Raw genomic sequence first — 22,642 nt, forward strand, 5'->3', positions numbered from 1 at the left:
TGTGTATACAGTGAAAGAAAAACAGAAAACAGGAGGTGCAATTTCCCATACAATGTAAATGCTTAAGCTGGAAACACATAGGGCCAGATCACAAGTAAAACACTAAAAAATAATGCACAAGCAAAAAGGGGTTTATTGCGGCTGTTTGTGCTTATTGGGTGTAGCGCTCGTATTACAAGTTGACAGTAAATGCGATTGCTTGAGCGCAATTGAAGTTAACACGTCAGGTTAGCGTGACCTCAAAGCTCTGGTTAAAGGAACACTGAATCCAATTTTTTTCTTTCATGATTCAGATTGAGCATGCAATTTTAAGCAACTTTCTAATGTACTCCTATTATCAAATTTTCCTCATTATTTTGGTATCTTTATTTTAAAAAGCAGGAATGTAAGCTTACGAGCTGGCTCATCTTTGGTTCAGAACCTGGGCAGCGCTTTCTGGTTGGTAGCTAAATGCAGCCACCAATCAGGAAGCGCTATCCAGGTCTGAACCAAAAATGGGCCAGCTCCTATGCTTACATTTCTGCTTTTTCAAATAAAGATACCAAGAGAACAAAGGAAATGTGATAATAGGAGTAAATTAGAAAGTTGCTTAAAATTGCATGCTCTATCAGAATCATGAAATAAATAATTTGGGTTCAGTATTGTTTTAACTGTTTTGCGAAACAAAAAGTGGCACAAAACATCAAAAGTACATTTAAAAGTATAGTTACACTCATAATTATGATGTATATGTGTGTATATCTATCTATATATATATATATATATATATATATATATATATATATATATATTATATATGTGTGTGTGTGTGTATTTACAGACATATATACACATATAAACACATCAATACATATGTACACATATATAGACAGATAGGAACCCTTTGCAGTTAAAGGGACATGAAACCCCAATTTTTTCTTTCACGATTTAGAAAGAGTGTGCAATTTTAAACAACTTTCTAATTTACTCACCCATATGCATTGCTATTTCTTCAACAAAGGATATCTAAAAAATAAAACAAATTAGATAATAGAAGTAAATTTGAATATTGTTTAAAATTGTATTCTCTAACTGAATCATGAAAGAAAAATTTTGGGTTGAGTGTCTCTTTAAGTAGATGAAAACGTGAAAAATCATATTGATGCAATATTCATATTTAATAAAATGTTATACTGTGTATTTACTGTAAATATTTCACATTCCAATGATCTGCACATAGCAGAATGTGTTCTATGTATTTTTAAATAGATATTCCTATAAATAGATATATATATATATATATATTTATATATATTGTACCAAAAAAAATTCAGATATATGTACAAATATGTATTTAAGAAGAAATAGAACATATTCTGCTATATAAAGCACATTAGAATGTGAAATATTAATATTTTCATATTGGGTTAGCGCACTTGAGAAAATGCGATCGGGTTTGCCCATTGGTAGCCTGCGCAATATCCTAACTTCAGCTTTATGTGTGCATCGGGTTAGAGTGTGAGCAAAAAAAACGCTTTCCTTTTAACTTGTAATACGAGCACTACCCGACGTGCACAAAAAGCTTTATTCTAGCGGAGTTAGCTTGCAAGCGGGAGCACTTTATACCGCTCCACTTGTAATCTGGCTCATAGGGGAAAACAATTTTACAGTACATTGTCCCTTTAAGTGATATAATACAACAAAAAAGTGTGTAAAAAAACTTATTTAGTCTTTTCCTGGTGAGAAATGAGGACATGAAATAGTCAAACAATAAAGCAAATATACATTTGGGTTTTATTTTGCTATTTTGTCTGAGTTCTGTGTATTAACCCTCAAACTGTCATTTTACCTTTTACTACTAGTTTTCATATCAAACATAAAAAGGGGAAACTGAAAACCAAGGGGACAGAAATTCATCCTTTCAAGTAAGTAAAGCTCTACATGTGATCAATGTTCATAGTATGACTCGATAGTTCCGGAAGGATTGTGTGAATCATCATCCATTGTATAAACTAGAGGCACTAGAAGTGTGAGCAAACAATCCGCTAGATTACGAGTTGTGCGTTAGGGTTAAAAAGCAGCGTTAAGAGGTCCTAACGCGGCTTTTTAACGCCCGCTGGTATTACGAGTCTTGCAGGGACAGGTGTACCACTCACTTTTTTTGGCCAGAATCGGAAACACCGCAAATCCACTTTCGTCAATTGCGTATCCTATATTTTCAATGGGACTTGCATAGCGCCGGTATTACGAGTACAGCCTCTCCTGTCAAGCCTGGTACCGCATTTAAAAGTCAGTAGTTAAGAGTTTTACACTACAACGCCGTAGCATAAAACTTTTAACTAAAGTGCTAAAAAGTACATAAACACCCATAAACTACCTATTAACCCCTAAACTGAGCCCCCCCACATCGCAAACAATAAAAGAAATATTTTAACCCCTAATCTGCGGAACCGGACATCGGCGCCACTATAATAAATATATTAAACCCTAAACCGCCGCACTCCCGCATCGCAAACACTAGTTAAATATTATTAACCCCTAATCTGCCGGCCCTAACATCGCCGACACCTACCTACATTTATTAACCCCTAATCTGCCGCCCCCAACGTCGCCGCCACTATAATAAATTTATTAACCCCTAAACCTAAGTCTAACCCTAACCCTAACACCCCCTAACTTAAATATAAATTAAATAAATCTAAATTACTATAATTCACTAAAATATTCCTATTTAAAACTAAATAGTTACCAATAAAATAAACCCTAAGATAGCTACAATATAACTAATAGTTACATTGTAGCTATCTTAGGGTTTATTTTTATTTTACAGGTAACTTTGTATTAATTTTAACTAGGTACAATAGTTACTAAATAGTTATTAACTATTTAATAACTACCTAGTTAAAATAAAGACAAATTTACCTGTAAAATGAAACCTAACCTAAGTTACACTAACACCACTAATTACACCTAATCTAATCCCCCTAACAAAATAAAAAAAGCCCCCCAAAATAAAAAAGCCCTACCCTACACTAAATTACAAATAGCCCTTAAAAGGGCCTTTTGTGGGGCATTGCCCCAAAGTAATCAGCTCTTTTACCTGTAAAAAAAATTACAATCCCCCCCCAACATTAAAACCCACCACCCACACAACCAACCCTACTCTAAAACCTACCCAATCCCCCCTTAAAAAAAAAACTAACACTAACCCCCTGAAGATCACCCTACCGGGAGACGTCTTCACCCAACCGGGCAGAAGTGGTCCTCCAGACGGGCAGAAGTCTTCATCCAGACGGCATCTTCTATCTTCATCCATCCGGTGCGGAGCGGGTCCATCTTCAAGACATCCGACGCAGAGCATCCTCTTCTAACGATGGCCGAGGACTGAATGAAGGTTCCTTTAAATGACGTCATCCAAGATGGCGTCCCTTCAATTCCGATTGGCTGATAGAATTCTATCAGCCAATCGGAATTAAGGTAGAAAAAATGCAATCAGCCAATAGGATTGAAATGGCATTCTATTGGCTGATTGGAACAGCCAATAGAATGCCAGCTCAATCCTATTGGCTGATTGGATCAGCCAATAGGATTGAACTTCAATCCTATTGGCTGATAGCATCAGCCAATAGGATTTTTTCTACCTTAATTCCAATTGGCTGATAGAATTCTATCAGCCAATCGGAATTGAAGGGACGCCATCTTGGATGACGTCATTTAAAGGAACCTTCATTCAGTCGTTGGCCGTCGTTAGAAGAGGATGCTCTGCGTCGGATGTCTTGAAGATGGAGCCGCTCCACGTCGGATGGATGAAGATAGAAGATGCCGTCTGGGTGAAGACTTCTGCCCGTTTGGAGGACCACTTCTGCCCGGTTGAATGAAGACTTATGCCCGTCTGGAGGTCCACTTCTGCCCGTTTAGGTTTTTTTAAGGGGGGATTGGGTGGGTTTTAGAGTAGGGTTGGTTGTGTGGGTGGTGGGTTTTAATGTTGGGGGGAATTGTAATTTTTTTTACAGGTAAAAGAGCTGATTACTTGGGGGAATGCACCACAAAAGGCCCTTTTAAGGGCTATTTGTAATTTACTGTAGGGTAGGGCTTTTTTATATTGGGGGGGCTTTTTTATTTTGTTAGGGGGATTAGATTAGGTGTAATTAGTTTAAAAAGCTTGTAATTTGTTTTATTTTCTGTAATTTAGTGTCTGTTTTTTTCGTACTTTAGATATTTTTTATTAATTGTATTTAATTTAGGTAATTAATTTAATTGTAAAGTTAGGTGTTAGTGTAACTTAGGTTAGGTTTTATTTTACAGGTAAATTTGTCTTTATTTTAACTAGGTAGTTATTAAATAGTTAATAACTATTTAATAACTATTCTACCTAGTTAAAATAAATACAAAGTTGCCTGTAAAATAAAAATAAACCCTAAGCTAGTTACAATGTAACTATTAGTTATATTGTAGCTACCTTATGGTTTATTTTATAGGTAAGTATTTAGTTTTAAATAGGAATAATTTAGTGAATTGTAGTAATTTTCTTTAGATTTATTGTAAGTATATTTAAGTTAGGGGGTGAAAGGGTTAGACTTAGGTTTAGGGGTTAATAACTTTATTATAGTGGCGGCGACGTTGGGGGCGGCAGATTAGGGGTTAATAAACGTAGGTAGGTTGCGGCAACATAGGGGGCGGCAGATTTGGGGTTAATAAATATAATGTAGGTGTCGGCGATGTTGGGGGTGGCAGATTAGGGGTTCATAAGTATAATGTAGGTGGCGGCGGTGTCCGGAGCGGCAGATTAGGAGTTTATAATTATGAACCTACATTATACTTATTATGTAGGTGGCGGCGATGTCGGGGGCGGCAGATTAGAGGTTAATAAGTGTAAGATTAGGGGTGTTTAGACTCGGGGTTCATGTTAGGGTGTTAGGTTTAGACTTTTATTTCCCCATAGGAATCAATGGGGCTGCGTTAGGAGCTTTACGCTGCTTTTTTGCAGGTGTTAGGTTTTTTTTCAGCCGGCTCTCCCCCATTAATTCCCATGGGAAAATTATGCACGAGCACGTTTTAGCAGCTCACCGCTAACGTAAGCAGCGCTGGTATTGAGGTGAGATGTGGATTAAAATTTTGCTCTTCGCTCACTTTTTTGCGCCGGGTTTGTAAAATCCCGTAATACCAGCGCTGTCTGTAAGTGAGCGGTGAGCATAAACTGCTTGTTAGCACCGCACAGCTTCTAGCGCAAAACTCGTAATCGAGGTGAATGTATCTGAGGTATGTACAGGTAGCCCTCAGTTTACGCCGAGGTTAGGTTCCAGAAGGAATGGTTGTAAATTGAAACCCAGTTTATAATGTAAGTCAATGGGAAGTGAGGGAGTTAGGTTCCAGGCCCCTCTCAAAATTGACATAAGTAACACCTAATACGTTATTTTTAAAGCTTTGAAATGAAGACTTTAAATGCTAAACAGCATTATAAACCTAATAAAATAATCACACAACACAGAATATATAATTGAACTAAGTTAAATTAACAAAAACATTTGCTAAAACAGTATTATAACCTAATAAAATAATCACACAACACAGAAAATATAATCAAACTAAGTTTAATGAACAAAAACATTTGCCAACAGCACCTAATAAGTATATATATATATATATATATATATATATATATATATATATATATATATATACTGTATATATAAACACACTGATAATAAGCATAGCAGTGAACATGATGTGCTGTATGATGCTGTGAGTTTCTATACACTGTACCCGATGAGTACACTACTGTGTATAAGTATAATGAGTATGTACTCTGATGAATATGCTGTGCTATATAATGGCAGAATATCTATACACCAATAGTGAACGCCTTTACACTGTGCTGCACCAATGGTAGTTCCGCCTCTGCCAGGAATCAGTAGGATACCCAGGATATCATAAAACAGTGTAAAGTGATGCACTGTCCTATGCACCAGGCTATGTTACCTTGTATTATACTAAGCTAGTTCTTAGCATCTAAGGCTGCATTATAAGGGGAAAGGGCTGTAGAAATACTTTCTGTTTTATGTGGCTTATTTATTTGTAATATATATTTTGTACCATTTATTAACAAGCGAGTAAGATCATAATTTAAATGTTGCACACACATTGTAATCCTATAAAGAGAGCATAAGCAAGTGACAGCAGAAAACATAAAACAGTTTTACATAGAATACGTACAGTTATGTGCCTATGAGTTCCAGAGTCTGACATAGTAATGCCAATGATTGCAGTGTCACATGCTCCAATAGCGTAAATGTTTGTGCTTTCAAATTTATGTCAACCAACAACTAATAGCTATGGGGAAGGAAAAAGAAAAAGTCATTTACAGAATACCATAAAAGCAACAAATAAACATAGTAAAAAAATACTGTCTCAATCTATCCATATTTATAGGAAACTGAACAGTAAGTAAAATGAACTACAGACATCCTGTAAAGCAATATCCAGTAGCTTTGTGTACTCAGAAATGCAGAACCCAGAGCAATTGCCCAGCTAAAGTGATAGGGATGGCGAGCAGATCCTCACTGTCATTAATTCAGCAATGTTTCACGCTGGCTAACAGGACTGCTTGAATATTAATATTTTCTAGTCACTTCTTTTACGTGAATGAAAAGGAAAAATAGCAGATTGTGGAAGATCAACAATACACATTGGTTACTCAAAACACCTGATTACTAGACCTGCTTTTGAATTCATACAAATACAAAAAAAGAATCATTTTGCTGTGTTCTTTGCATTTATTTTAAAACAGGCCACCCCTTTAATGAACAAGGATGGAACAAATAATGGCACCCAAAAAAAAAAATGTTCCTTCATTCATGAGGTTAAAACTGTAAAGATAAAGGCATAAAAAAAGTTTCAAAAGTTCAAATTTACACCATTCAATAACTAAAGTCAGCAACTTCATTGTTAGTTGATTGATTCATGTGTATGTAAACTTCACTTTTGTTCTCGTCCAATTCTGACCTCATAAAAAGTATTTATTTAAAAAAAAAAAAACAGTGTTGCTGCTTGTTGCAGTAGCACTAGCTACTGCTTTTACTGCCCTAAAAATTTTCCTCATAGTAATCAAGGGTTTAATGAATTTGTTGTCAATATTTGGCCTTGGTGAACAACCTTATCACAAATGAAGATAGATTTTTCATCCACAATGATTGTTTGTTTTGTTTTTGTTGTTGTTTTTTTTTGGGGGGGGGGGGTTGGGGGGGTTGTGCACGTGTAATGAATAGCTTCCCAATGACCAGAAACTGTTGTATTTGGGAGTTTCAATGGGTATTCAAAAGAGACTTGCTCATATAATTTATCTTCTAGAATTCCCTATCACATGCTCCAAAGAAGATTAGAAAAGAAGATCTTACCGCAGGACTATTAATCATAAAGCACTCTATTCTAGGTTACTTGTAGCTGCTGATAAAGTATATACATGGGAGAAAAAAGTGCTAATGGGATATGAAACCCAATACATTTTCTTCTGTGATTCAGACAAAGCATATCATTTTTTTTTTTACAAAATTACTACAGGTAGCCCTCAGTTTATGCCGGGGTTAGGTTCCAGGAGGAATGGTTGTAAATCGAAACTGTTGTAAATTGAAACCCAGTTTATAATGTAAGTCAATGGGAAGTGAGGGAGATAGGTTCCAGGCCCCTCTCAAAATTGTCATAAGTAACATCTAATACATTATTTTTAAAGCTTTTAAATGAAGACTTTAAATGCTAAACAGCATTATAAACCTAATAAAATAATCACACAACACAGAATATATAATTAAACTAAGTTAAATGAACAAAAACATTTGCTAAACAGCATTATAAACCTAATAATATAATCACACAACACAAACTTCACTTGCATTTTTTCTGCAAACAGTTCTTTCTATGCATTCCAATCTGGACTGATTTATAGACAGGAAGATCTTGTTCCTTTGAAATCTGCTCGATAGCTCAGGTCTGGTTAAACTGATTAATTTCAGCTTGCTTGGCTTTGCTGCAACACAAGCGGACAGCTCCCCCTACTGGCTATTTTAATAAATGCACTGCTTCTCAATGCTTTTCAATAGCAGTCACATGACTGGAAAAAAGGTTGTTATTCTGAAACGGTGTAAATTGAACCGTTGTAAAACGAGGGCCACCTGTATTTGCTTCTATTCTCAATTTTGCTTTGTTCCCATGATATTCTGTGTTAAAGAGATACCTAGGTAGGCATCTGGAGCACTACATGGCAGGAAATAGTGCTGCCATTTAGTGCTCTTGCAAATGGATAACATTCTTGTACAACTGCTGCCATATAGTGCTCCAGAAATGGTCTGGCGCCTAAGTATACGTCCCCGTTTTTTAACAAAAGATATGAAGAAAACAAAGAAAAAATGATAATAGAAGTAATTTAGAAATGTGTTTAAAATTGCATGGGTTTGGTTTTACTTTAACATAGAAAAAGGCCTAGGCTACTTGTAAAGGATTAATGAAAAATATCGTATTCTTCACAACAAATACGCAACACAACTCCCTTGGAATTCTACATTTCATTAACAGTCTATCAAATAGCTCAATATTATTTTATTAACAGTTTATCATTTCCTTTCTATGTCCAGGAAATCGTTGAAAGAAAAAGACAAGGTCTGGTTCCTGCGTGAACAGAGGCGTAAGAAAAAGTTGCGCAAACTGCTTAAGAGGATTAAGAACAATGACACATGCAGCATGCCAGGCCTGACCTGCTTCACTCATGATAACCAGCATTGGCAGACTGCCCCGTTCTGGACACGTAAGGTCTCATTAGATCAGACACATACAATGCTATAGATGTTGTCTAACAATCATAGTCTAAAGTAGAAGCTTTTACATACACTTACTTTTTAGATCCTATTTGTGTGAAATAAGTCTTTTAATGCAAGAGATGTTCATATAAAGTCCTATAGAAAGTCCTATTTGCTACATATCAGTCATATACAATAATACAAGAAGACACATTGATTAGCGCTATAACAAATCTGCCTTTTGCTGATATCCTCTTGTATTTCCCTTGTATTCAAAAAGTTTTTGTTTTTGTTTTTTTTTCTCAATCTGTAAAAGTAAAAACGTTATGATGCAAGTTAAAGTGAAAAAGGTTATTGTTTAAGCTGACACAAAACTGAGCCATATACATAGACAAATACATGTTTTAAAAAAACATAAGCAGATGAGAAGCTGTCACATGATGACTCCAAATGTGTTGAGACTATTCTTATATTATATTTATAATTTTAACATTTGAATTTGTTTCAACATTCTAATTTCCTGAAGCTGAATTTGTTGCACCATCTATAATATGAATCAAATTATTAATGGGATAAAAGGGGTTCTGGAATTTTCGTTACCCTACACTCTCTGTTAAAAAAAACTAAAAACGTTACTTGTCTTGAATTACAATATTTACAGTTTATATTTTTATATATTTATTAAATTTGTATCTAGGAATAATTTTGGCAACTTTTTATTTTTTATTTTTTTTTTGTTCCAAAACTGTGAGATATCTGTCTTAAACCTTGTATCTCTATCAGACAGACAAGTCTATTTTGTTGACAAAAATAAGCTATATTTGCAGGCAGAAAATATTTCATAAACCACAGGGGTGGTAACGCTGAACCAGTTAACAAGGACAAGCAAAAAAAACAAAAAAAAAAAAATTGGTTCACTACAATACAGTAATTGTTTTTAAATACAATGAACATGGTTTAATTCAAAATGTTTGATGTTTCGTATGCTACAACCTAAATATAGAATATATTTTAAACACATCTATTATCAATGTTTGTCTTACTATGTAGTTATTGTTCTTGTTTCTTTGTAGTGGGACCTTTCTGCGCCTGTACAAGTGCCAACAATAACACTTATTGGTGTCTGAGAACAATTAACGAGACACATAATTTCTTGTTCTGTGAATTTGCCACGGGCTTCTTGGAGTATTTTGATTTGAACACAGACCCATATCAGGTAAGGAAGTAATTGTCTTATATCTGTTGATATGAGAATGATAGGAAAACTATTACAATTATTAAAACATATGTAACCATTTTATATAGCTTTATGATTTCTATAAAAACACAAAAGCAGTTTTGCTTTACATTGTAAAATTGTGCTATTATCAGGCAGAATAAATATAATTCTTTAACACTGAAAATATTATGAGATTATCTTATGAACCATTAGTTAATGAAGAAAAATTTCTGTATTACACTAAAATGTGTCATTAGACACGTTAACAACTTTAATGCAATATAGTGAATATACATGAAAAGGTCAAGGCTCTTGTAGCGAGTGATGTATGCAATGATGACGCAACTCCATACACAGCATGTTACCGCTAATTAAAGGCAGTTATACAAAACAATAAAGAAAAATTATACCTTTAATATTGCAGACAAATATTATTAATTATAAATGCATATTTGAGGCAACATTTATCATGATTGCAGGCAGACAGGTTCACAAGTAGAGAACCCGTCCGCCTGTAATTGGCACTTGTGAAATTTAGCATTGCACAAGAGCTTTCTTTTGCAATGCTGTTAGCTGGAGAGCAGGGCATGTCAATCACCACGAACCAGTGAATGTCGAAGTAGCAGAGAGGCAAAAGAGGCTGTTTCTGCTTTCTTAAATTTGCACTCAAAAGCTGTTTATGCAGCTTATTAAATTTTGCCTATTGTGTGGGAAAGAAGTATAGATATAAATATAGTCATGGACAAAAAGCAGCAAATGGTAAAAACATAAAATGGAGGATTTAGTTACAGCTTTTGGACAATGTATGATAAGTTCAAATTCCATGATTCACAATCAGCATTTGAGTTCTAATCTCAGACTTCCGTGTTGTCTTATACTGCTTGCTTTCTGTGCATGCAAAGATGCTCCAACTAAAATGTAGTACACTCACATACTGTACTGGGTCCACATCCAGTCACTTGTAAAGCACTTGGTGCAAACATCACCTGACATGAGCAGTGTCCCCCAGAACTGACTTGGTGCCATATTTACTAAGTATGGATCACCGATACCAAAACATTAAGCACTGTGAGTCTTTTCTTCTTCACCGTGGTTCTTCCCGGCATTTATCTTTTCTGCAATCCTTGTGGAAACCAAAATGTTTCTTTCTGTTTCCCCCCCAAAAAATGAGCTAAAGTTCTGTGAGGCCTGACTGCCTCCCCCCAGTGGTCATTATATTGGAAGTGTTTTGGTGATAGCCAAGAGTTTTAGCATATTTGTATTAGTGCCAGCTTAAAGGGACAGTATACTCCAATTTTCATATACTGTAATTGCATTTGATATACACTACTACTATAAAGAAGAATATGCAGAGATACTGAGCTAAAAATCCAGTATAAAAACTTTTAAAAACTTACTTATAAGCTCCCAATTTAGCACTATTGATGTTAGGTTGGGACACCCACTGAAATGGGTTGAGAAAGGAAGAGCAGACCTCACCTGCATATGAAAGACCCATTATTCAAACAGTGGCAATTAGGAGTCTGTAGACATCAGTATACATCTAAAACTTTGGGGCTTGGCTAGGCATCTGAAAATCAGCACAATGTTATTCAAAAATAAGCAAAACTATACATTGTTACAAAAACACCCCCAGATGCGCTATATAAATTGATAATCTACAAAACATTTAAATTTAGTGTACAGTGTCCCATTAAGCATACGTCCTGTAGATTAGCTACCCTTGCTCTATGTGCTTTGTCTATACCCAACCCAATTAAGGACAACCCCCACCTTTACTCAGCAGAAATAAGACTAATGTCTTACTTGCATTAAACATTTTCTTAACCATTATTTAACCGCACACAAAATCCCCCAAAATGCTATACATGATCCCCTCTCCCATCAAATATAGCTCCCCAAAGAGAGCCCTCCTTTACATTCCAGCATTATTACCTCTCATTCTACCCATCCCTCTCCTCCAAATGACACAACATTTAAAAAAAAAATCTTACTTCAAAATAAATGAATTGCCCCAATTTCCGGATGCTCTTGCAACATTTCTGTGTACCTTTGTAGTGGAGTATGCAGACAGAAATATATACATTTATGTAACTAGTTGAATTCCCTTTGAGAAAAGTCCTGACTAAACTCAGAACAATTTTACAAAAGGTTTTTAATAAAGTGTTTGTGTGTTATTTTTTCAGAATCTCTTGTGCATTCCTGATTGTACTTGTTTAGATCTTAGCCATTTATGATTTTTATGACCTACTGTATTTTTATATCAATCTGTTTCACACCTTCAGCTGATCAACGCTGTGAACACACTAGACAGAGACGTCCTCAATCAGTTACATGTGCAACTCATGGAGCTGAAGAGCTGTAAAGGATATAAGCAGTGTAATCCCAGGACCAGAAGCGTAGAGCTTGGTACGTAATATCTAGGTGTTCTGATGGTGACTGGTGATATTTGTCTGTACCAACTAGCAGGAAGCAGCCACTGGTATAGCACACGATTGAATGATAAACTGATACAGTAAGAGAAGGTCTTAGAAGCTGGGAGAGTTGTTGTAACCTTCTATTTTTCTGTACCATAATAGAAAAGAAAATGTTTTTCAGGATAATTTCAAGTATTTTACTGCTGCTCTCGTTACAAAGAAATCAGGTGCATATGATGGTTATGTAACTGTGTTTGAACAGAAGGATTTCCAGCTATATATTAACAATCAGTTAGAGGGTCAGACTGCCCAGTAGCATTGTCAGACTAAGGGAATCTATGCTCTCAGCACGATTGGAGAACAACAGAATAATAAACCGTATGTACAAGCAACAAGTTGGAGACATTTAACAAAGTAATGTCTCCAGTTTCTTCTTAATGGGACAGTAAATTCAAAATTAAAATCATTATTCAGATAGAGTCTGCTATTTTAAACAAATTTCCAATTTACTTCTATTATCAAATTTGCTTTGTTATCTTGGTGTTCTTTGTTAAAGACAAAACCTAGGTAGGCTGATAGTCTTTGGCAACAGTGTTTTTAACTATGTATAACATTGCTATAAATAATGTTGCAAAAGCACTCTCCTGAGCTCACCTAAGATTATTCTTTAAGAAAGGATACACAAGAGGGGATTTACTTCTTTCTAACGAGTAGTCACATGCTCCTCTAACACATAGAGAATCCAATAGAACTTCCCTCCACTTCCTCAGTTTTTTAATTATTTGTTTACATTTTGAGAGAGTTTATTTTTGTTATTTAAAAATCAGGATCTCCTCTTTCAAATGAATGATTGTGAGGTCAGATATCGACAATTGATACGAATCCCTATTCCCACATAAGGAACAATGGGGAAGTGCGTTATGTCATCACACTCTGACATAAATTAGCAAAATAAACACCGAAGGTGGTCTAAACTGATATTGAAACTAACAGTGCACGTTTGTGGGCAGATTGCTCACTGGCAAATAAGAGCAACTCCCACAGATCTGTTGGTGGACATGGAAATGCTTCCACATGCTTGAAAACTTTTTTATTCAGCACAGGAACATGTTTTCAATAAACATAACTAATACATTCATTTACTGTCTCCTCTTTAGTTGCACGGTGTTAAAGGGACAGTCAAGTCCAAAAATACCTTTCATGTTTCAAATAGGGCATGCATTTTTAAACAACTTTCCAATTTACTTTTATCACCAATTTTGCTTTGTTCTCTTGGTATTCTTAGTTTAAAGCTAAACCTAGGCGGTTCATATGCTAATTTCTTAGACCTTGAAGGCAGACACTAATCTGAATGCATTTTGAAAGTTTTTCACCACTAGAGGGCATTAGTTCATGTGTGTCATATAGATAACATTGAGCTCACACATGTGAAGTTACCTAGGAGTCAACACTGATTGGCTAAAATGCAAGTCTGTCAAACTTACTGAAATAAGGTGGCAGTTTGCAGAGGCTTAGATATAAGGTAATTACAGAGGTAAAATGTGTATTATTATAACTGTGTTGGCTGTTCAAAACTGGGGAATGGGTAATAAAGGGATTATCTATCTTTTTAAACAACAGAATTCTGGTGTAGACTGTCCCTTTAACAGATTGTGCTGAGCTGTAACAAAGAGATCCTGTTTAATATCTTCTAATTTCTACCATTTATGTTTAGGTCTCAAAGATGGAAGTTATGAGCAGTACAGGTAAGTACAAGCTATTACACTAACATGACTTGCATGCGCCTTATTACTGAGAGTAACTAATATGCCGCTGTCAGTAACAGATTTACCTGCCATAACTGGATAGGAACACTTCACATCATATTCCAACAGAACTTGCAGTATAATTGCTAACATTAGCCTGGGAAAATTAAAGGGGTATAAAAGTGCAAAAAGAAAATGTTCTAATATGTCAAGAGAATTGGGTTATAGTACTATAGCTAGCATATAACTATGTGTTTAACCCCTGCCACCATTTACCAGCTAGCTCCCAATAGTGCATTGCTGGTACTGAGGATATGTACATATGCTTTCTACAAGGGATGCTAAGAGAATAAGGTACATTTGATAACTAAGTCAATTTAAATGTTTTAAAATTAATCATAAAAGTTTAATTTTGACTTTTATTTGATAAGTGTTTAATCACCTACAATGATTTTGTTTAGGTTTCTGTAGGTACTTTTTGTTACCTACTGCAATGTACCTTTGAGAAATACTTAATTAATGAAAGAATATGATCTAATTATTTGCTTACAGAGACATGAAACCCACATTTTTTCTTTCATGATTTAGGTAGAACATACCATTTAAAATAACTTTCCAATTTAATTTGCTTCATTGTCTTGGTATCATTTGTTGAAGGAGCAGCAATGCACTACTGGTTGCTAACTGAACACATGGGGTTAGCCAATGACAATAGGCATATATATGCAGCCACCAATCAGCCGCTAGCACCCAGGGGCTTTGCTGCTCCTGAGCTTACCTAGATAAACCCTTCAACAAAAGGATAACAAGAAAATAAAGCAAATTAAATAATAGAAGTAAACTGGAAAATTGTTTAAAATTGTATGCTCTGTCTGAATCATGAATGTCTAATTATGACTTTACTCTCCCTTTAAAGGGACACTGAACCCAATTTTTTTCTTTTGTGATTCAGATAGAGCATGCAATTTTAAGCAACTTTCTAATTTACTCCTATTATCACATTTTCTTCATTCTCTTGGTATCTTTATTTAAAAAGCAAGAATGTAAGTTTAGATGCCAGGCCATTTTTTTGAACAACCTAGGTTGTTCTTGGTGATTGGTGGATACATTTACTCGCCAATAAACAAGTGCTCTACAGGGTACTGAACCAACAATTGGCTGGCTCCTTAGCTTAAATGCCTTCTTTTTCAAATAAAGATAGCAAGAGAAGGAAGAAACAAAATTGATAATAGGAGTAAATTAGAAAGTTGCTTAAATTGCATGCTCTATTGCATGCTCTATCTGAATCACAAAAGAAAAAATGTGGGTTCAGTGTTCCTTTAATGATACATAATAGAACAAAAAACACAACTCGTTTAAGTGCTAAAGTGTAGGACAAGGCTGTACAGAATATTCATATGAGCGTCACGTTGAATTTCATGGGCACAACACACTGATATTAGGAGCCTACCATATGATATGACTACATTTTAAGATACTAATTTGCAAACAACTCTATGAACACGCATTTGTATAGAAAAGTAACAAAACTACCCAATGCAGATAAACATTGTTGCCCAAAAATGAACTGGTTAATGTTAATAAAATTATGCTGAATGGTATCTTCTGGAGGTATTGATAGTTCTTCACCTTTATGCCCTGTAGTGGGTGAGCATATTACCAGGTTGTCACTGAAATGCACTAATACTACAGAAGTCCAGAAGCTTTCAAAGAACCCGGTATAGATCTGGTGCCTCACTGTGTCTATAAGCACTGTGTAATCAAGTATAGCTGACTCTTATGTCTATAAGCACTGTGTAACCAAGTATAGCTGACTCTTATGTCTATAAGCACTGTGTAATCAAGTATAGCTGACTATTGTATCTATAAGCACTGGGCAATCAAGTATAGTTGACTATTGTGTCTATAAAGCACTGTGTAATCAAGTATAGCTGACTATTATGTCTATAAGCACTGTGTAATCAAGTATAGCTGATTATTATGTCTATAAGCACTGTGTAATCTAGTATAGCTGACTATTATGTCTATAAGCACTGTTTAATCAAGTATAGCTGAGTATTATGTCTATAAGCACTGTGTAATCAAGTATAGCTGACTACATGTCTAAGCACTGTGTAATCAACTATAGCTGACTATTATGTCTATAATCACTGTGTAATCAAGTATAGCTGACTATTATGTCTATAAGCACTGTGTAATTAAGTATAGCTACCTATTATGTCTATAAGCAATGTGTAATCAAGTATAGCTGTTATGTCTATAAGCACTGTGTAATCAAGTACACCACTATAGCTGACTACATGTCTAAAAGCACTGTGTAATCAAGTATAGCTGACTATTGTGTCTTAAAGCACTGTGTAATCAAGTATAGCTGACTATTGTGTCTTAAAGCACTGTGTAATCAAGTATAGCTGACTATTGTGTCTTAAAGCACTGTGTAATCAAGTATAGCTGACTATTGTGTCTTAAAGCACTGTGTAATCAAGTATAGCTGACTATTATGTCTATAAGCACTGTGTAATCAGGTATAGCTGACTATTGTGTCTATAATCACTGTGTAATCAAGTATAGCTGACTATTGTGTCTATAATCACTGTGTAATCAAGTATAGCTGACTATTGTGTCTATAATCACTGTGTAATCAAGTATAGCTGACTATTATGTCTATAAGCACTGTGTAATCAGGTATAGCTGACTATTATGTCTATAAGCACTGTGTAATCAGGTATAGCTGACTATTATGTCTATAAGCACTGTGTAATCAAGTATAGCTGACTATTATGTCTATAAGCACCGTGCAATCAAGTATAGCTGACTATTATGTCTATAATCACTGTGTAATCAAGTATAGCTGACTATTATGTCTATAAGCACTGTGTAATCAGGTATAGCTGACTATTATGTCTATAAGCACTGTGTAATCAAGTATAGCTGACTATTGTATCTTAAAGCACTGTGTAATCAAGTATAGCTGACTATTGTGTCTTAAAGCACTGTGTAATCAAGTATAGCTGACTATTATGTCTATAAGCACTGTGTAATCAGGTATAGCTGACTATTGTGTCTATAATCACTGTGTAATCAAGTATAGCTGACTATTGTGTCTATAATCACTGTGTAATCAAGTATAGCTGACTATTGTGTCTATAATCACTGTGTAATCAAGTATAGCTGACTATTGTGTCTATAAGCACTGTGTAATCAGGTATAGCTGACTATTGTGTCTATAATCACTGTGTAATCAAGTATAGCTGACTATTGTGTCTATAATCACTGTGTAATCAAGTATAGCTGACTATTGTGTCTATAATCACTGTGTAATCAAGTATAGCTGACTATTATGTCTATAAGCACTGTGTAATCAGGTATAGCTGACTATTATGTCTATAAGCACTGTGTAATCAAGTATAGCTGACTATTATGTCTATAAGCACCGTGCAATCAAGTATAGCTGACTATTATGTCTATAATCACTGTGTAATCAAGTATAGCTGACTATTATGTCTATAAGCACTGTGTAATCAGGTATAGCTGACTATTATGTCTATAAGCACTGTGTAATCAAGTATAGCTGACTATTATGTCTATAAGCACCGTGCAATCAAGTATAGCTGACTATTATGTCTATAAGCACCGTGCAATCAAGTATAGCTGACTATTATGTCTATAATCACTGTGTAATCAAGTGTAGCTGACAATAGGTTTGTATAAAACATCTCCATTAATGTTCTTCATGCACAGTTTTATTAGCCAGTCGAATGGAGAAAATAAATAAATAAATTATCAGAATTTTTTTATCCTCTTTATGAATAAAATGCAGAAAAAGACTTACACACACCGTAGATGCTGGGTGCTATATTTCTCTGGTTTGTGGAATACTCTTTCTTTCTCTCTTGGTGATGGTTTACTCTTTTCCTGCTTGAAAATTAGGCAGTTACAACGTCGAAAATGGCCCAAAATGAAGAGACCCTCATCTAAGTCTTTGTGAGTTTCAATGGGAACGTTTTCTTTTTTTTCTTTCTGTCTTAATGAATCTGTTTTCTCCTGAACTTTAATTAAAGTGACTTATTTAATAGGTATATTACAGGGGTCGTCAACCTTGGCTCTCCAGAGGTTTTAAAACTACATTCCCCATGATCCTCAGCCAGCTTCAAGTGTATGAGCATCATGGGAAAAGTAGTTCCAAAACCTCTGGAGAGCCAAGGTTGCTCACCCCTCGTATAGTATATATTGGTAGTTGCATAAGATATGCCTACAAATGACTGTTTTAAGTCTTTAAAACTAATTTTATTAGCAAAATGTGTGTGGTTTATTTCCGAGCACTGCACTCTAAAAAACAACAAAAAAAATAACTTTGGCATGTTTTTCTTGTCCCTTTTACTATTGCTAAAATGATGGTAACACGTAATGATCTCCTGCACTGATCTAAGTAATCACTGTGGTGGTAAAGCTAAATGCACAATATTTAACATATGCTACAGCCTCTCAAAGAAGAGTGAGAATGCACACATTGAATAAAAAATGACAAGAAAAGTTATTTAAATGGGAGAAGAAATGCTGAATTTATTTTTTTCCATTATGTATGAGTTATATTGGGTCCGATTTCTGTTCAATCCATCTACTTAGAAGCACTTGTATATTTCTGTGTGCAAACAAATAAATACAACTTGAGTGAGGAGGCAGAGAAATGCTTCTGATTGTATTTAGAGTGCAATGTGCATTGCTGTGTAAGGTACAAAATGAGAACAGGAGAAGTGGACCTAGCGCTACACCCAGGGCCTTAAGCTTACTAACTATATAGCCTCCTAGTAGGCTAACAATACAAAAGTTAAAATGGGGAGAGAGTAAGCGCTAAAAAGCTTAAAAGGCTAGTAAAAGGTACATTTTAATACATATAAAAATTTACAAATGGCAATCAGACGCATGGATCCATGTCTGACTTGACAAAAAAAATATATAATAAACAAATCTAAAAATATCTAAAAATATCCAATGGAGTATAGCATGCGACGCTGACTTAGTGAGCCAGTGATGAGGAGTTAGAAGGACATGTACATTCAATAATATAAACAACCTAAGTGAGTGATTGAGTGCACACAATAGCTTCCAACAAAGAAAAATAGCATTCACAAAAAAGAAAAATAGCATTCACAAAAAATAGTGTTCACAAAAATTGGCGTACATAAAAAATGTTCAAATGTTAAACCGGATTTTATGTAAGTGAATCCAGTAGTGTTTCCTCCAAAGTGACGTGTAGAATTGTTGTATTTCTACACGTCACTTTGGAGGAAACACTACTGGATTCACTTACATAAAATCCGGTTGAACATTTGAACATTTTTTATGTACGCCAATTTTTGTGAACACTATTTTTTGTGAATGCTATTTTTCTTTTTTGTGAATGCTATTTTTTGTGAATGCTATTTTTCTTTTTTGTGAATGCTATTTTTCTTTGTTGGAAGCTATTGTGTGCACTCAATCACTCACTTAGGTTGTTTATATTATTGAATGTACATGTCCTTCTAACTCCTCATCACTGGCTCACTAAGTCAGCGTCGCATGCTATACTCCATTGGATATTTTTAGATATTTTTAGATTTGTTTATTATATATTTTTTTGTCAAGTCAGACATGGATCCATGCGTCTGATTGCCATTTGTAAATTTTTATATGTATTAAAATGTACCTTTTACTAGCCTTTTAAGCTTTTTAGCGCTTACTCTCTCCCCATTTTAAGGTACAAAATGACCCTTTAAATAGATAGAATTTCCTTAAAGGGACACTGTACCCAAAATTTTTCTTTTGTGGTTCAGATTGAGCATGAAATTTTAAGCAACTTTCTAATTTACTCCTATTATCAAATTTTCTTCATTCTCTTGGTATCTTTATTTGAAATGCAAGAATGTAAGTTTAGATGCCATCCCATTTTTGGTGAACAACCTGGGTTATCCTTGCAAATTGGTGGATAAATTCATCCACCAATAAAAAAGTGCTGTCCAGAGTACTGAAACCAAAAAAAAGCTCAGATGCCTTCTTTTTCAAATAAAGATAGCAAGAGAACGAAGAAAAATTGATAATAGGAGCAAATTAGAAAGTTGCTTAAAATTGCATGCTCTTTCTGAATTACAAAAGAAATAATTTGGGTTCAGTGTCCCTTTAAATTACAATATTGCCAGAAAAATACGACGTTTAGACTAAAAAGTGTTTAAAGCAATATATATATTTTAGTTTACCATTAAAGAGGCATTGTACTGTAAAATGTTCTCCTCTTTAATTTGTATACATTATTTATTTTACCGGCTGAAGTGGGCTAAATTGTTTAGAAATAGCTCCTTAACCTTTATGTTGTCATTTGAAATAGCTGCCTGTTGAACCCACCAACTGTAATACATATATGCAGTGTAAGTATACTGCAGTGTTCTCTATAGAAAAACTATGCAAAACAAATCAACCTTCAATGGGGGTGGGAGAGAAAGGTACAGAAAATTCAATTTTCAATCGTTCTAAGTATTTGTGTTGTGTATATAGAGAGAAATTAGGTCAAGGTCCATTTGTGTATTATAGAGAGAGATACAATATAGAGGTCAGGACAATCTCTTGAGAACAAGCATTTGTGGTTTCAATTAACAAAATGGTTATTTCAGATACACTAATAAAAGTAATAGAGCAATTTCCACTTTCATTTAATACTTTTGCTGGTATAACCTAAGTCATTGGAAACAAATTAAGAGGAAAACCATTATATACCTGTGTGCCTTTAAACCTCAAAGCATAATTTGGTGAGTTGACAATATCCTGAATTTAAAAAGTAACTATTTTACTTTGTTTTTCTCTAGGGGACAGCTATGGGAAGGATGGGAAGGATAATTCCACAAAGTAGGATATCATTTGCATAGAACTTGAATCTTTGTACAAACTTGAAAACGACCTTCACATTTTTTTTAATAAAGACTATTCTCCAGGGGAAGGACTGAATGGATATTTGGTAGATAGTCTAAATTCTTTGTGACTAATGACGTGACCAGAGATGCTGGTTCCTCTCTAAAAGCTCACTGCTTGCAAATGCTTCTCCGCTTCATTCATTCCTGCTGCTGCTACTGAAGAGATCCTTCTTTCAGTGCACCACTATCTTCCTTAAATCTGACAAGAAGCACAAGCAGTACTGCTTCAGCCTCAAATTGCTGGTGCCACTCATTATAAAAAAAAACAAAAAAAAACACTTTTTTTTTCTCGCCATATCAGCCTGTGTGTGGGATCTACATTACAGTGTTTTTAATGAATATCCTGAGATGAGAAAGCCAATATGGAACAGTGATGGAAAAAAAGCAATTGTGAATATAGCACTACAGCTAAAGTGTGGTAAAGAGAGAGATTCAGAGCTTCGGAATATTGTGTAAATATGTTCACCTGTCCTGCTGCTGGGGGGACTCATGTGGTAAAAAAATACATCTCTGAATATTAAATTGTTACTTTTTGTTGCATAATAAAATTTCATAATGGATTGACTTTGAGTGGTGAGAAAGAAAAATTGAGTTAAATGAGCAGAAAAGTAAAATATATACATAAAGAAAATGTCATATTACTTTTAATAAACCCCCTCTTCTGTATACCCATCAGTCATAGCTTTATATATATATATAAAAAAGGGGGGTTTCACTAGTGTGCAATATATGAACAAACCCAAATGGGTATTACATTCCAATGTCTCAATTGGCTTGTATAAAGCTGAATAATCACAATTGTAGTAGTGATAGTTTATATGGCCACAACTTATCCCATATATATAATGCTGTGCACGGAAATCCTTTAACAACCCAAACAAACTCAGGAATGTCACCTTGCCTAGACAAGTGATGCAGACAAGTTCACAATTGTCCCAGACTTATACACCTTGGCGGTAGTGGAACCTGTGCTCAAACAGCATATAGCTGTAGCCATTTACCGCTCCACAGCGTGTCCGTTCGGTATGCTGGATTCCTGGTTTCCAAGTGAGATCTTTTGCCGCAATCAGCGGCGTTCCGTTCCGTTGAACAGGGGTGTGTTCGATCACATGATCGTTTGGGCCAATCGTTGTTCCAGATGACGTGATTACTGCTACCAATGGGACTCCAAATACTGGACTGTGTGCGAGCTCACTTTGCCTCTGGAGTCCTGGATAATGTAGGTAATCAAAAAAGTAAAGTCCCAAAGGCAAAGTTAAAAAACAAAAAACTTTATTCCATTCCAAAAGGATACAATGAACCATTTGGAATGGAATAAAGTTTTTTTGTTTTTTAACTTTGCCTTTGGGACTTTACTTTTTTGATTTTATATATATATATATATATATATATATATATATATATATATATATATATATATATATATATATATATATATATATATAATATTATATATAATATTGTAGATATACTAAATTGATAGATACACTCATATATCAACTATTGCTGTTCAACATCAATGTCTATTTAGCATAGATGTTTTATATCCTCTAAG

General features: G+C 34.8%; 1 protein-coding gene across 8 annotated transcripts in view; it reads left to right on the forward strand.

Annotated features, from left to right (window-relative positions):
- SULF2 (sulfatase 2) overlaps window positions 1-21,647 on the forward strand; it is a 904,152-nt gene extending 882,505 nt beyond the window's left edge. For 7 of the 8 annotated variants that reach the window (XM_053690481.1, XM_053690402.1, XM_053690634.1 and 4 more), the window contains 7 exons: window positions 1,842-1,904; window positions 8,604-8,773; window positions 9,839-9,981; window positions 12,270-12,393; window positions 14,116-14,146; window positions 18,077-18,130; window positions 20,983-21,647. In XM_053690481.1, coding sequence (XP_053546456.1) covers window positions 1,842-1,904; window positions 8,604-8,773; window positions 9,839-9,981; window positions 12,270-12,393; window positions 14,116-14,146; window positions 18,077-18,130; window positions 20,983-21,013 — 616 coding nt within the window. In that variant the 3' untranslated portion in view covers window positions 21,014-21,647. The remainder of the gene's footprint in view (window positions 1-1,841; window positions 1,905-8,603; window positions 8,774-9,838; window positions 9,982-12,269; window positions 12,394-14,115; window positions 14,147-18,076; window positions 18,131-20,982) is intronic. The other variant, XM_053690933.1, reaches the window with a different exon arrangement.
- The last annotated feature ends 995 nt before the right edge of the window (window positions 21,648-22,642 follow it).

The sequence above is a fragment of the Bombina bombina genome, chromosome 1 (assembly GCF_027579735.1).
Source record: "Bombina bombina isolate aBomBom1 chromosome 1, aBomBom1.pri, whole genome shotgun sequence".
In the NCBI taxonomy this organism is placed as follows: domain Eukaryota; kingdom Metazoa; phylum Chordata; class Amphibia; order Anura; family Bombinatoridae; genus Bombina; species Bombina bombina.